Source organism: Stegastes partitus, unplaced genomic scaffold (genome assembly GCF_000690725.1).
Source record: "Stegastes partitus isolate 25-593 unplaced genomic scaffold, Stegastes_partitus-1.0.2 Scaffold19, whole genome shotgun sequence".
Classification (NCBI taxonomy): Eukaryota; Metazoa; Chordata; class Actinopteri; family Pomacentridae; genus Stegastes; species Stegastes partitus.
In genome coordinates, this window is record NW_007577750.1 from 148,219 (window position 1) to 164,970 (window position 16,752).

At 39.9% G+C, this 16,752-nt stretch overlaps 2 protein-coding genes across 2 annotated transcripts; both read right to left on the reverse strand.

Moving 5' to 3' along the window:
- Positions 1-1,045: 1,045 nt before the first annotated feature.
- Positions 1,046-9,709, reverse strand: mettl21ca (methyltransferase 21C, AARS1 lysine a). The gene is made up of 7 exons (XM_008292494.1): positions 9,585-9,709; positions 9,357-9,508; positions 6,749-6,866; positions 5,970-6,674; positions 3,561-3,709; positions 3,353-3,470; positions 1,046-1,606 (listed from the first exon to the last, which is right to left on the reverse strand). The coding sequence occupies exons 1-7, from the start codon at positions 9,700-9,702 to the stop codon at positions 1,224-1,226; spliced, it is 1,743 nt and encodes a 580-aa protein (XP_008290716.1). The 5' UTR covers positions 9,703-9,709; the 3' UTR covers positions 1,046-1,223.
- A 2,071-nt stretch (positions 9,710-11,780) lies between these two features.
- Positions 11,781-16,502, reverse strand: mettl21e (methyltransferase like 21e). The gene is made up of 5 exons (XM_008292505.1): positions 16,095-16,502; positions 14,322-14,479; positions 14,110-14,227; positions 13,897-13,994; positions 11,781-13,724 (listed from the first exon to the last, which is right to left on the reverse strand). The coding sequence occupies exons 1-5, from the start codon at positions 16,144-16,146 to the stop codon at positions 13,398-13,400; spliced, it is 753 nt and encodes a 250-aa protein (XP_008290727.1). The 5' UTR covers positions 16,147-16,502; the 3' UTR covers positions 11,781-13,397.
- Between the last annotated feature and the right edge of the window lie 250 nt (positions 16,503-16,752).

Here is a 16,752-nt window from a genome sequence, read left to right on the forward strand (position 1 = left end):
TTTCATCCCACCAGCTGTATTTTATTTACTGTCATATATATATAGCAAAGAAAAACTTAAAATCCTCACATTTGAGAACCTGGAGCCACCAGAGGTTTATCATCTGTGCTTGACAGAAACAGCCTTCTATAAAAATTCATTTCCTGGTAATCAAATGATTCGCTGTTCAGTTGTGTACTGACATCATTCATATGACTCAAATAAACAACAAACAGTGAAGGATGACGAGCAGCCAAATGGCACATCACACTTAACTGCAGGATCCTTCCTTCGATTAAAATCATCTACACAGAAAGCCTAAATCTAGACAACAGCTAAACTAAAACTGGTTTTGTGCTGCCCTCCTTGGCGCTGGAACCTATCCCAGCTGACTTAGGACAAAGGCAGGAAACACCCTGGACAGGTCACCAGTCTATCACAGGGCTACACTTAGAGACAGACAACCAAGCACACTCACATTCACACCTACGGACAATTTAGAATCACCAATTAACCTCAGCATGTTTTTGGACTGTGTGGGAGGAAGCCAGAGAGCCCAGAGAGAACCCACGCTGCACGGGGAGAACATGCAAACACCACGCAGAAAGATCCCGGTGTCCTCTCTGCAAAACATTTTTCAAAAAAAACATCTTCAATGCAGGTAGCATATCTATTAAGCAGAACTTCTCTACTGTCAGATATTAATTGCTCTAACCCTATTCAGGACTTTTGGGGTCTTTTGGACCCCAGGTCATTTGGTTTAGGTGACGGGTATTGTTTTTTATTTTTGAAGATTTTTTTTAAGTAAAAAAGAGGGACATTTGTCATGCATTTAGAACCAAAAATACACCAACTTATCAGAACATTGATTTAACATAGTAAATAAGTCTTTAATGAATACCAACTAATATTTTGCACATATTCTTTCTTGGAGTCCAATGGACCCCGGAAGACCTTCTATATATGGCAACATGAAAGTCCTGAATAGGGTTAAAAATGTTTTCTGTCTCCTACATTCGCAACTGCCCGAACCTGTCCACCTTCAAATCACTCACCAAAACTCATCTCTACAAAAATACTTTTAATGTGTGATTGTTTCTAAATGCACTTAATGCTTTTTGCTTTCTGCCGTTGTTTTTTTTTTTGCATGTTGTTTTTATTTCTTGTTGTTTTTATTCACTGTGCAGCGTCTTTAAGCGTTTGGAAAATCGCTTTATAAACAAAATGTATTATTGCTGTTATTATTACTTTCTGCACGTTGCCATGAAGATCTTCATCTCTTCGTCTTCAGCCAGTAGACTCGTGTGAAAGGCCTTTTTAAAGTTATCAGTGAAAGTCAGATCAGTCACAAACCTTACTCTGTTGGCCCAGATAATAGTGGTTCCTGGTTTGCAGAAATGCTTCATGGTGGCCAGGAGCTCATCCAGGAAGTCATGATGGTAGACCACATCAGCAGCCAGCACGTAGTCGTACCTGTAGACAGATGAAGGGTGGGTGCTCTCCAAGTCGTAGCCCCAGGACAGAGTTGCCACCTGGGGAGTGTATCTGCAGCCCTTGGTGTTCCTCATCACGTTGGCCCGGAGGTTACTCAGCACGTCTGGTAAGTCTGTAGCTGTGACTGAAGCTCCTTTGGATGCAGAAATACGACGGTGGTCACCACCAACACTACAGTAGGACAGTTAGCCTGTGGGGCCCCTTTTGCAACTTTTACTCCCACAAAATGGCATAATGTTACTGCTGCAGCTAATGACCAGACCCTAATGTATGACTCTCTTTTGTAGTGTTTGATATGTATGCAGATTGGGATGCGTGGTCCCCTAAACAGGACTGTATCTTTTGGATCCTGACTGGAGCAGCTCCCAAATCCAGTAGATGCATAAGGGGACTAGAGGGATGCAAAAACCTGCTCAGCTCGACCTACAGGGCAGCTGTACGGGGACTGGTTTAGACACAGACACTTAACCTGATCTGCACACACACATCCATCCATCCATTATCTATACACTGCTTAATCCTCACTAGGGTCGTGGGGAGCTGAGGCCTATCCCAGCTGACTTAGGGTGAAGGCAGGGGACACCCTGGACAGGTCGCCAGTCTATCGCAGGGCCACACTTAGAGACAAACAACCAAGGACACTCACATTCACACTTACGGACAATTTAGAATCACCAATTAACCTCAGCATGTTTTTGGACTGTGGGAGGAAGCCGGAGAACCCGGAGAGAACCCACGCTGCACGGGGAGAACATGCAAACTCCACGCAGAAAGATTCCAGTGCCCCCACCGGGACGCGAACTGGCAACCTTCTTGCTGCGAGGCAACAGTGGTCACCAACTGCGCCACCCTGCAACCCTTGCACACACACAGTATTCCTTTAATTAGCAGCATTGGGGCACTGTTTGACAGTCCTTTGGGTTTCAGGTAAGGTATGCTTTAGCAGTGAGGATTTCTTTTAGGCGACGCATTGGAACTCTTATACTGAAAGTCCTTTTTGGGTTACAATAATTTCTTGAAATTCTCACATGTCCTCAGAATGTGTATTTCAATTACTCAGTTCAAAATACTGCAAAGATTCCTCAGTTTACCATGACTATGTAACTCCTGGTTGTAGCCTTGTTCTGAACAGGCTGCATTTGCTTTAAATAAAGCTGAGCTGCTGCTGTCCACGCCAATTTCAGGAAGAATACTCTCTCTGCATCTGTGATGGACAGCACAGAGCAAAACAGTCGACTGCAAGGCTAGCATAGTTGAGGGAGAACTTCCTATTGTCCCACCTTTTTTACACCTACGCGTTTATAAGATGCAAAACACAATAACAGTGGATTTTCACCATGTAGGACTCAAACATCGTAGACAACATTGTAGTTTGCCTCACTCAGCTTAGTTTCGTCAAGTGCTAAACTTCCTTTATTAACCGAGTAGGGTTGTAACACATCGATTAGACAGAAAAGGTTTCTGTCATTTTCTATATGATCAGAAATTGTGAGAATCATTCGCTATCCGAAGAGAAACAACTAAATCTAAAATGTATTGATAATATGCATTGGAAAATAAACAAAATAACTGATATTTCAAATTGGATATATGGCATGTTTGACTGTTATTTTTTATATTTTATATTTATATTTGCATCCTCTATTTTTTGGTTTCTTTTTTCTATGTTATTGTTGCACTAACCAACCAGAACAAATTCCTCATATTGTGTAAACTATACCTGGCAATAAACCTGTTTCTGATTCTGATTCTGACATTTTTAACATCCACTCACGTGCCGCATATTAGCACTTCCTTTTTTCACTATATTTAGTATATGTGTTGGCAGTAAAGGCCCTTTGTGCCCTACTTTGTGGTCCGTGCCATGATAACTGCTCACCCAGCAGACTGGCCACGATGGTCACCAGTCCTGTTCCTGCTCCAAGCTCCAGCACCGTCCTCCCCTGCAGGTCCACTAAGTGTCTGTTGTTATCCAGGAAGGAGCATAAAGCCAACGCCTGCAGGCCAGACAAAAAGAAAAGATAGTCAGGTGAGGTTTTGCAACATTTGATCATTTTTAAAAAGTATTTGCTCTCAGAAACACTCACAGCTGGCCACATCACTGCTCCGTAGGAGTCTATGGATTCAGAAATTGCAATCTCCTGCCCTACGTAATGATAGATGTCTCTACCAAAGCTGCTGATGTGGGTGGGAGTCCAGTCCAGCGGTACAGTTGTGTGTTTCATGGACTCCTGTCCTGTGGAAAGAAACAGAAATGAGCTGCAACTCAGTCAACCACAGTAAAGAAAACAAAATATGAGATGTCATACAGTTACATTTCCCATTGTAGGATCAAACATGCTTAACTTTAAAGGTAAATAAATTAGTAGTTAAACACAGAGGTGAGAAGTAACAAAGTACAAATACTTCATTACTGTACTTAAGTAGATTTTGCAGGTATCTGTACATTACTTGAGTGTTAATTTTTCTGACGACTTTTTACTTTTACTCCCTACATTTGAACACAAATATCTGTACTTTCTACTCCTTACACTCTCAAAACTGGCTCGTTACTTGTTTCAACCTCTGCGGATGACGACATGACGTAAAAGATGTAACAACAAACATCTTTATCTTTTCCAGCAGTGTGCAATTTGTCACTGAAGCTCAGCGCAGCCCTGCCTGCCTCAGCTGCCTGCGAGAGGCTTTTTAGCACTGCGGGACTGATTTTCAGACCCAAAAGGGCATGTCTTCCTTCTAAGAACTTTGAGAACCAGTTTCTACTGAGGCTCAATAAAAGATTTTGGTTGTCTTGAAGAGATAAGTGTTTCCATGTTGATTATGATGTTTAATGTTAATAATGTTGCTGAAAGGGAAAACTGTCCAGTGATGTTTTTCTCTGTACCAGCACTGTGCAGGTTCTTAAAGGATGAAAATAATCCTATTTTGTCTGCTTAAAACTTTTTTTCATTTTGCAAAGTTATCAAAAGAGGCATTGCATATTATTGAAGCTAAATATTCATTTTTACTTTTTACTTTGTACTTAAGAAAATTTCTGAACCTGTACTTTGTTACTTTGTTTGTTGTTGAGTATTTTTGCCATCTGTAGTTAAACATCAGTACAGGTAAAAATGTGGCATCGTTGGACCAAATATTCTCATATGTGGACCAAATATTCTCACTGCAATGAAAAAAATATGACTGTCTCTTGTCCTTCAGTTTAATTCAGTTCAGAAGCTCTACACCAATGGGCGCAATGCATCAGCCATCTGGTTTCAGTGAAAGTTTGAAACAATTTTGGCTTCACCACCTTTTGGCCTTGACATGCGTGTCTCATATGTCGCATCTCAGATTTAGTCATCCCACTAGTTTTGCCAGTGCCATTTAAAGTCATGAAGCTGTTATTTCACTTAAGAGACCAACCACAAGACAGCACGGACAGCTGAAACTGACCGATTTAAAGACTGCAAGAAAACAATTGCTGTGCCAGTTAGTTCCCCTAAATGTATTTTGCTGTCGCTTAGTGGTTAATTGAATTTCCCTTCTGGGATAAATAAAGTATTTTTCATTTCATTTCATTTCATTTTATTATCTTGTTATGCAAATAGTAATGGGAGGTTGGCAAGGTTTTCGGGCAGCTGCCTTTAGATTTTTAAGCACAACATTTACACAATGGAAATTCATTTTGCCAGTGTTGTCTAAATACTAAAAACGCAACTATGAATCTGCCTTCATGCTTCTGCTTCTGTGAGGCTTAGTTATAGTGCTGCTTTGAACTAACTTCTAATATCAACATGCTGCATGGCATCACTGAAAATGTAGACATATTGTGACATAATGTAACGTTAAGCAGTTATAATGTTCACTGTCTTAGTTTAGCATTTGCATGCTAATATTTGCCATCTAGCAATACACTCAATTTTTAGTTGAGACCAATGTAAATCTTATCAATTTTGTAGAAATGACGTGAACAAAGTGTTGGATGAATTTACAATTTTGATCTTGATGCATCTTTGAAGTATTTCCAAAAGTGAGTGGAAATTATTTTTGTGCCAGATTTTCTGAGATTTCATCCAGCACTTGTTGATACAGTTCACCTGTGGAGGGTTCATCATCTGGGAACCATGAACGTTTGTACAAAATGTCATGCCAATAGTTGTTGGGATCACAGATTGTATACAGTCTGTGTAGAGGATCAACACACTGACATCCAAAGAGTCTTGAAAAATAAATAAAAATTCAACATCAATAACTTGTTATAATTAGTTTCCTTGTTTCTATGAATATTTTTCATTACAACTACTTTGAATTAAAGAAGTAGTTCCTATGACATCTCAAAAACTCTCTTCATGTCTGTTTAATTTGAAGCAAAGTAAAGAAAATGTCTTTTTGGGGGCATATTGGGTGAATTAACCCTTTAAGTAGAAGCAAATTGGACTTTTATGCTTGCAATAGGCAGACGCAAATACATGTGTTGATTCACAAATGTGCATCTTTGCTGTTAAATGGAGGATCACCTGCTATGTCTTCTTGTCCTGAATCTGTGTCCTCTGGTTCATCCTCATCCTCTTCATAGTCATCATTTCTGAGGGCCACCATCTTCTCCATTTCTTCCTTTTTATCCCTTTTTTCAGCCTCTAACATGTCAGACTCCCGTGTTATGCCGCTATTATTTTCTTTTCCTTCACATTTTTGTTCACAGTCGAGCTCAGCCTTGTTGTGTTGTTGCTCCACACGCCTTTCTTCACTCCTTTCATCCTCAGAATCACCACTCTTTTCTTCCTCCTCCTTTCTCAGGAGATCCTGGATTCCTAAGCCTGCATCATCTTCTCTCTCTTCTTCTCTGCATGTTGCCATGAAGATCTTCATCTCTCCATCTTCAGCCAGTAGACTCGTGTGAAAGGCCTTTTTAAAGTTCTCAGTGAAAGTCAGATCAGTCATAAACCTAATCTTGTTGGCCCAGATAATAGTGGTTCCTGGTTTGCAGAAATGCTTCATGGTGGCCAGGAGCTCGTCCAGGAAGTCATGATGGTAGACCACATCAGCAGCCAGCACGTAGTCGTACCTGTAGACAGATGAAGGGTGGGTGCTCTCCAGGTTGTAGCCCCAGGACAGAGCTGCCACCTGGGGAGTGTGTCTGCAGAGGTTCCTGGTGTTTCTGCACAGGTTGACTCTCAGGTTGTTTAGATACTCTGGGAGGTCTGTGGCTGTGACCCAGGCACCTGAGGACAGTGGGAAAAACTGTTATAACCTTGCAGGTTTGTATTTAAACACAGGTTTGTCTCCTCGTACATACCGAGGAGTGATGCTACAACAGACACCAGCCCAGTTCCTGCTCCGATCTCCAGGACTGTTTTGTCCACAAGACTTGGCTGTTTACGGTGAGTGTCGAGGTAGTGACAGAGGGCCGAAGCCTGAGGACAACCAAGAGTATTGTTACAGTGAGTGTATACACCCAGCACTGTGACATTTAGTCACTGTTATCTTTATGGTGAAGATTAAGGTTTGTAATGTCTCAGTTGCTTGTACTTCAGATGTGAGGAGCTCAATGAAGATAAATAGCCATGTCAGCCATTCATCATCATGTCTAAAGTAAAAATCTGCGAGGACTCAAAATTTTAAAATCTATAAAGAAGACCTCCTAAAATAGCAGTTAAACTAATTGCAGACAAATATATACTACTACTATAAAAATGTGAAATACTGCAATGCATTTTAAACACAGGCCATTATTACATATAATTTTTAATTGATTACAGCCACTTTTTTGTATTTTTTTCTAAAGTCTAGTTTTATTTATCAATACCAATTGTTTTTGTTGCCATTATATTTCATAGTGACACTTCTCATGATGAAATTAGAGTACAGTTATTCATATAATTGACTCTCCTCTCACACAGAGTGAGGCACAAGCAGATTTCATTGCATTAACTATTCCAAATGGTTTGCCTGTCATTATATGTTATACTAATTTAATGTCATATATATATATATATATATACAGCAGTTCAGATTCTTATTAGTCACACATTACTATCAGTCAGATGTTTGATGGGTCCCAAATTCAATCTGCAACAACCCCAAACATACATTCAAAGTCATGAAGAACTATATTTAGCAATATGGAGAACAAGCAGTCCTGCAACACATCATATGGCCCCCACACAGCCCTGATCTCATCATTATGGAATCAGTTTGAGATTACATATGGAGACACTCAAAGACAATAAATCTACAGAAGAACTGTGGCAAGTTTTCTAAGATGCTTGGAAAAATCTATCTGCCAAGTATCTGAAATACTATCTGTGTAGATTCTCAGTCATACAGGTCATGGTAATCCTAAGAGCTGTAGTGAAAGGCAAATGGACCTCTATTTTTGGTCCTTGATGTTTCATGATGCTCCGTATCTCATCCAAGAGGCTTTTTCAGTTCAACCTGATGCCTACCACCCGCTGGAGCATAAGCAGGGTGTTATCAGAACCTTACAGCACTGGTTGAGAATTCTTGCTGGTGACTACTGCTTTTTTTCTGAGGTTTTGGCTTTTTCTTTGATGGCTATTCTAACTTGGTCTGTTCCAGAAAAACAAGGCAACATTGACCAGGGAAGAAAAGAGCAACAAGCGGAATAACATTGTCGTTCCCTATGTAGCTGGACTGTCTGAGAAATTTTGAAGGATTTTCCCCAGACACAATGAACTGCACATCAAACCCAACAACACTCTAAGACAAATCTGGTTCACCCTTAGGACAAAACAGGCAAACACAAGCTGAGCAACGCTGTATACTTCAATGCAGTAAGGAGTGCACAAACTTGTATGTAGGGGAGACTAAAGAACTGCTCAGGACAGGAAAGCAGCTCATCAGAACAAAACTCAGCAGTCCACCTGAATCCAAAGGATAACGGACACTCTTTTGAGGACAGCAATGTTCACATTATGGACAGACAGTTTGAGAGGAGTGAAGGAAGCCATCTATATTAAATCGGAACAGCAACATCTCATTAGAGATGGGATCTATGACACCAATTATCGGGTACATATAATGCAGTCTTGAGATCTCTCCTGAGAAAGTTTCCCCACCACTAACATCATGACTCATCCCTCATCTGGTAGTTTCAGAACAATTCACACCTCGAGGCATGTGAGTCTTGGTACCCCTGGGGTTTGGGGGATACAAGACATAGCTGGGACTCCCCATGAGTCAGTTAGAACTGGAGAAACCTCTTGGAGAGCCAAAAAGAAAAGTCCAGTTGCCCTTTACTGATGATCTCAGCATTACCTAAAATACTGAATGCATGAAGTTAACTGATAAACTAAAAATACTCATGGGATTATTTTTGAAAGCTTCCTCACTTTACGCTCAGAGCCTAAAACCTTTCCAGTACTGCATGTGGAGTTAAAATGGAAGTTCATTGCAATCAGGAACCACTGTCTTTTTCCTGAGCTTTCGACTCATAACCTCCATCTGCTGATTGGAGTTTGCTGAGTTGTCATGACATGATTTCATCCCTGACTTCACTTTTCAGATTCCTCAGCAGTGTTGGCTCAAAAATTAAACAAAAGAAATACAAATCGTGGCTTGCTTAAAATGTTATAACAGCTACTGAGCTCATATGTCAACTCCATCTAACGGGATGACAAAGACCATGTAATGTGGTTGAAAGCTTATATTTGTCAAAATATTGTAAAAATGCTGGTCAATGTATGTAGCAAGCTGTCTGATATGATAAAGAAAGTGTCATTATATAGCTTTGAGTTTTCAGAGGTCTTGTTTGCATTAGTAAACAGAGAAGTCCTTCAAAGTAAAAGAGTACTGACACTTTCCTGGTGCACAGGTCCTTTCCTGAATATTTTGCAAAAATTAATAGATAGAAAGTTTCAAATCTCAGAAACAGTGCTACTCACCGCTGGCCAAATCATGCCTGCAAACGAGTCAAGACCCTCTTCGATCATGATCTCCTGGCCGACATAGTTGTACACCTCTTTACCCACTCTGTAGTAGAAACATGGAGCCCAGGCTGGAGTTTGTTGCTTCACGGCAGCTGAATCCTCTGTTTCTGTATCATTTGAAACATATACATGTCAGATGTGTACAATCAGAGTCAAACGTGGAACTGCAATAGTTCGTCTTACCCTTTTCCTCCTCTTCATCTTCGTCTTCTTCACTCCTGTCAACCTCCTCCTCCTCCTCCTCCTCCTCTTCATCCATCATTAAAGTTTCCTCCAAAAGGCATTTATACAGAGTATCCATACTAAATGCTCTATAATGTTGGACAGGCAGATATTTGCAATTAAAATGGGTGGAGAAAAAAAGGAAGAAAGAAAAAAAGAAAAACTGTGTTAAGTGCATTAAAAATTAAAATTCATTTATAGATTCTTTTGCTAAATCATTATTAAAGCAAGAATACAGGAATAGAAAGGAGGCATATAGGATTATATACTATATAAGATGTTCTATTCATTTATTTTGATATTTTGTAACTTCCTACTGTGATTTCAGCTTTTTCTCTCCACAGTGTTGTTCTGTTATATTTCCTTGTTTGCATGCATTTTTCCATAAAGGTAGCACAATAAAAACATGCACAAACTCACGTAAAGAATATGTAAAGATTGCATATTTCCAAAATCTATATTGTCATTATTTGGTTAAAAATTCAGTTTACAAGCACTTCCCTCCTTATTTTAGCAGATATAGTAAAAACTTCAAGTTCAGACTCACCACATGTGACCTTTGATCCACCTGCTGCTGCTTTACTTTTCAGTAAAAGATCTCGACAGCGATCTAACTTCATCTGGCGACCTCCGGCTGCGAGGTTATAGAGACTCAGCATCCTGCTGGACACACCCATCATCATCACAAGGGCATGAGGGTATTTTTAGAGCCTGTTCCCCTGAGAAATAAACACAAGCAAGATATGGGAGCACAGCGCACGTAGGTACCAACACGCACAACAAAGATGAGTCGTGGACAGAGCCAGAAGGAGAGAGAGAGAATGACGGGAATCTTATGATATCAACAGCTATGCATCTTTGCTTCCAGTTGTTGCTTATGGACTTCTGTGCTGGTTGCTTTGCAGAAGCCTACACGGTCTGTAACCTCCTACTGGATATGATATGAAATCATGCTTGCATAAACTTGATTTTGAAGTAATTCTGCTGCAACAATCTTGAACTGTTCATGATTTGGACACGACTGTGGGTTGAAATGAGTCCACATGTTGCACATTATGCTGGTAATGCATCAGTTATCCTTAGTAGTCTACAAATAGTCTGGGGACTGTACAGGGAAACGGAGGGATATAAGCCGGATTGAAATGCAGGCCGGTATATGATTTGTGTTTGGCCTGAAAGCCTCTTGGCAGAGAGCTGCTGGATGTGAGCGTTAAACAGTTTAAAACCTAAAAGCCTCACTGGCTTCAAAACACTTATGAAGTAGTTATTGCCTGTATATGTGCATTTAGTAAAACATTTATACCACAAGCTAATTGTGTGATTGTGCATCACAAAGCTTTTATTAAATGCTTAAAATAGGAGATTAAGGGCAAGTGTCACCTTGATTTTAATCACTATTAAGCAAGTGCCACTTCTTCTGCAATTCTTGAGAGGAGAGCCCATCAAAAGTCTATTTACAAATGACTCACTCAGTCTGGAACGTGTCTGTGTTGTGCTTACTTGCTCTCTTTTCCTGCAATGACCTCGATTGCTTTACCAGAAATGGGAAGTAACAGGATCGTGCCAGCATGCAGCCCCCGTGTATCAAGCCCCTGTGAAAAGAAGGGAGCTACAGTAACATAAAACTCAATTAGACCTCTCTCAGTTACATTTCAGCAGCCTCCAACCATGAAGTATCAGCCCCCAGTTTCAGGTATCGTCAATCTAAATTCACTCACATCACAAACCTTGAAATCCATCCAGGACCCCAAGGTGCCTTGACACGTTAATGAGGAACAAGCAGTGGTTAGGTCATTGTGGTCAGCTGTGCTTCTGATGTGAAGTGGCCTTATTTGGAGAAAAAGCTGGGAGTTTTTAAGCCTGATGACAGGTAGCATATTAGCAGTGTCTCTCAGTGGAAGGTTATTTGTCATTACGAAGCTGTTGAAAGAGCGACCAAGTTAGCTGATACTTCTCCAAAGCCACAGACAACTTTCAGCTGTTGAGGATTTGTTTGTCTTGACAATGGTGGTGACATTCACTTTGGTATCCTCTCTTGTTCCTCTTTAATCCAGCTTTTCACGGCTCCTCTCATTCTGTAGCCAAACAACACATATCCTCCACGCAAGCAAACAGACGAGGAAGGATGAGACAGAAAATGACCCTGAAAATGTTGAATCATAAATTAGATATCAGATTTAATAGGTCACATTAATAGCAAGTAACTCTAACTTACTCCTTCCAAGATAATCAAAATAACTGGTGAGCTTCCAAAACATGAGACCTTTGTGTGGGACACCAGTGTTCGTGTTACTGAATATGGATGTGACCTCCTTAGAATGTTTTGCTGGTGAAATGTTCCTTAAGGAAGTTTTATCTAAGTGTAAATAAAAATAGCAACAACAATAAGTTATATGTTACAAAGAAGGTATGTGTTTAAAGAATTTGTTGTGGTTAAAGTTTTAAATATGCAGTTTGATTATTATCTTTATGCACTGGTAAATTTGGTTTAGACTATCTTGCTATAATGTTTGGGCTCATCATGCATGCCACAACTTGTAAGCATAATAAACATTGACTTACGGTTTAGTTAAAGCACACCTTTTTGTGCTTTTATATTGTGTTGCTGTCTCAGCTATTAAATGCTTTAATAAAATAAAATTTAAAAAACATAATTTAATAGCCTAGTCTATTTTCAAGCAGTCATCTTGTTAAGCTTTAATGTTAAACCTGCAGTAACTGCTTGTTTTGGGCACTTAGGGACAGTGGGTGAACTACATTGACTTAACATCACTATTTAAGTTGACAACTCATAAACAGATGCTATATACATCCAGCAGCTGCTGAGCAACAACATCATTCACATTAGTCATGTAAACACAATATTTACCTTCTTTTTTGCTCCATATTTGGCTTTTTTATCAGCTACATACTCCACTATGTTCACCAGCTAACTGTGGTTTCCTGCTGTCAACTGATGGACAAGTAGTCCACAGAGGATTTTTAGAGATTTTAGGTTGAAAATGACATCATGAGAACAGTCAGAGTGAACCAGAATGGCAAAGTTGCTGAAACTGAATGATCGGCTGAAACTCAACACAAAGATTCGTAACAGTGACTCAAGTGATAATTCTCTGGAGCTGAAGGTTCATGACAATGACAGTGACACTGCTTTCACATTGTTATTTGATACATTATATGAATATCAATTATGGCAGCTTAAAGAAATCAGAAAATGAAAATCTTTAGATGTATGAAAAATTGCAAAATGTGGCAGTTTTTAAACAATTACCATAAACTGTAAAGTCTGGCATGAGGGTCGCACTTCTGTTGTCATCGTCCCCTGAGGATTTATCGTAAGAGAACCAGCCTGATTGTAACTTTATAGGCAAGCCTTTCAAAACTGACTGCGATACTGACACAAATGTTTCTTCAGTCTCAGTGCTGAAACTGGCACTTCTGGCTGTAATAAAACCTGAACGTGTTGAACATGTGAAGTCACACAGCAACAGACTTATTTAAAATCTACTCTGTCATCAGAAATCCAGTGGAAAAATCCAGAGCCACATTTGACCACATTATAGTGTTGTGAGCGCACTCAACCAAAAACAACAAAGTGAGCCAAGAGCTCAAGTGAGCATGTTGTTGATGGATGACATCCAATTAGGAAGAAAAAACACAGAACATGACCCTCCAGTGGTGATTCTTGACTATTTTACATATTTGGCCTGATTGTCAAGTCACTGACACACAAACACACAACAAATATGCAGAATTCTCAGTGTGTTCAGCAGTTCAGGCAGCAGCCTCTATTTGGTCTTTTGTCCACTTGTCCTTCCTCCAGGCCCGGTACAATTTGATACTCAGACTAGGGAGGTCATACAGCTCCTCCACGTGGAAATGCTGCCGGAAGCGATCCACAAAGCTGTTTTCTGGGTCCAAGCGGAAACGCATGGCCCAAAGGATCTGAGTGTTTTCCTGGCACAGGTGGTCAAAGGTGTCCATCAGCTCTTTCAGGTAAGGGTGAGCGTACACCACGTCAGCTGCCAGTATGTAGTCGAAACAATGTGTGGCCCGAGGGAAACGCTGATGCACCTCCTGACCCCAGATAAGCTCAGTGACCTGGAAACAGAGATAAGCATTAAACCAATAAATCACATCCAGAAGTGACACATTCTTAAGGTGTTTTATTTTTTTGTTTTTTTTGTAGAACACAACGGATTTTGCATGTTTTTCCAGTCATTGATTATATTCCATTTGTTATCAAACCTGTAGTTTGAAATATAAAACCTACCAGAGGGATGTACTTGCATCGGTCCTTGGTGTTGCGCAATACATTGTACTGGAGGTTCCCCAACACATCTGGGAGGTCAGTGGAGGTCACCTTAGCACCTGGAGAGAGAGACAGTGCAGCTGAGCTTATGATTAAATGAGATATAAACAGCAAAAAGAAAATAATTAACAGATAAAAATCAAAGTTAATCACTGGATTATTTAGTTTTAGTACCTAACAGGCTGGACACAATGGTGACGAGTCCAGTTCCAGCTCCCAGTTCGATAACATTTTTGTCAATCAGGTTGTATTTGTCTCGGTTGGTCTCTAAGAAATGACACAGCACAATTGCCTGTTTGGGGGATATAAGTTTGTAGTTCAGTGACAGGGCTCACAATTAAGAAGATGCACTGCAGCTGAATATTAAAAATGGAATTTAGACACACTGAAGGCCAGAGCACAGCTCCATAGAGGTCTGTGGACTCTTTGATGCGGATCTCCATATCAGAAAAGATGTATCCCTCCCAGGTCTCCGTGCCGATGAGAGACGGGGAGAAACGCCGAGCCATTATGGCCTTGGCTAGCTCTGCATCCACAGCAGCGCCTGCATCCACAGGACAGACAGACAGACAGTGTATTAAAACAAAAATCCACTTTTATTTTATTTTCTTTTTTTTAAGTGTGATGTTGCATATTGAGCAAGTAAAATGCAGAACCTATAATACCAAGAAGTGTAATTAATCACAACAATGGTTCAGTTTTATATAGGAAAGCCACTTACAATCCCTAGGAGGCACGTCTAAATGGCAATAAGCTGTAAATAATGTTATCAGCACCTGTCACTTTTTTGTGATGACAAGTTTTGCTGTGAAAAACTTTGTTAAGACCCAATAAACATCATTTACCAAAATGACTCACAGTGTCATGGTCTCCAGCAAATAATAGTTTTGTCAAAGATTGGAATGTTTTTTTCTGGTATTTTCTGAGATTCTGTGTTTGTTGGTGAAAGTCAACTATTTCTCTTTGCCACGCCCAGATTTTTTGCAGAATGAGATTTCTCCCTGCCTCATTATTTTAAGACCTTTCTCACTGATGCTGCAGCAACATAAACAGCACCTTCCTCTAACCCTTGATTGTCTTGTTTTACTTTAAAAAGCCATTGATTTGATGCAGTTGGTTGTCATCTGACCTCCATTTATTTATACTTATTCTAGTTTTAAGCACTAATTATATAATTCACTGCCTAAATGGTCACTATTTAAAAAAAAAAAAAAAAAAAGATATAATAAAAAAGAAACTCCTAAATCATGCTGAATCCTAAATCATTTTGAAAAAGATGTTTGTGGCACTGAGCAGTGCCGTAAACATTTTTACCAACTCTGATTTAAAGACAGTTGCTTCATTTGCGCTAGAACTACAATAGTTCCAATGAGATGTCACAGTTCACAATGAAGTCCGTGAATCATCCAGATTAGCAGGGATGTTGAATCTGTCAACTCTTTTTTCTAATGCAAATGTTCAATGTAAGCATCAACCAAAATGTAATGTCTCTCCATTGTAGAAGAGCAAAAGCAGAAATCTCATGAATATCTTTTTTTTTTGTAATTAGGTGAATGAGTCCTTTAACAATCCAACACGCTGTGGTCTCACAGTGGGTCAAAGGGAAATTGTATTTTTTATGAGAAAATATCAAACAGCAACAACAGGCTAGCATTGCAGGTGTTTCATTGATCTTTCAAATGGCACTAAAGTCCTCCGGTCTTCATTTAAACAGATGAGTAATCGTACTGTTTTTCTTTCATATCACATTACAGGTTACATTTGATTCTGTGCGCTATAAATTCAGGCTCATAATGCCTCTCTGATCCTGCTGTGTTTTGTAACTCCAGCCTTGTGTCACTCAGCGCTGATGGCTGTGCCACAACTTCAGTTATGTAATGCCAGTTTGGAGAAAAGGTCAGGGGAGCCCACAGAACGACAACGCAAAGGTTGACTGAGGTCAGGAAGCTCAATTCCTAGCTTTTTTCTCAGTTTGTCACTAATTAACAGATGTATGCAGAATAGAAATACTTCAAAACAGACATTTCTTACAAGATTTCATTCATTCTCAGCTGATGAACAAGATTTACAAACTTATGCATGCATACTACTTAGTAAAGCTACTGTCATACTAGCTAATGCAACTGAATTTTCTGTTTTGCATTACTCCAAATTCTCACCTTTATCTTCGGTCTTGGAGTCGTCCATTCCCTTAGACGGCTGAGCCTCCATGTCTGAAGGAGTCCAAGCACAAAGGCAAGGACACCCAAGTCGGGAGATCTAAATCAGCACACTGCGGTTCTTGGTTTGTGGTCCAGAATGAAGTCCTATAAATTTAGGTCATCGTAGATCCTGATCTCTGGCAAGCTGTGAACGGTCACCTTCTGTGGTTTTAAGTTACACGAGTTTTCCCAACTTCTTGTGCAACAATCCCCCCACGAACCTCAAGTCCACCAACACATTTTTAGCTCTCGCTGGGCATGCCTAAAGCACCATCTAAAGCAGTAAGGCTGACTGACAGCAGCAGCTGCCATGCCAAGCAGCTGAGAGGGAGCTGGAGAAAGGAGGAGTGATAGGTTTTAAATTAAGCTTGTCAGAATGCAAAAATACCCACACTTGAAGTTAAAGCACAGATACCAAAATGATTTAGTATATGCAGAAGCTTAAACATGCTTGTGTTTTAGGCAGGGTATGTGTGAGTAGATGCAGATGTAAAAGATGAGTCCCTAAAAAGAAATTTAAGGGATGTATGGTGTTGAAGATTTGCACTTCTCTCAATTATGCTGTTGACAAATCAGCGCAACAAATGCCAAAAGATGAGAAAATGTACTTCAAAGA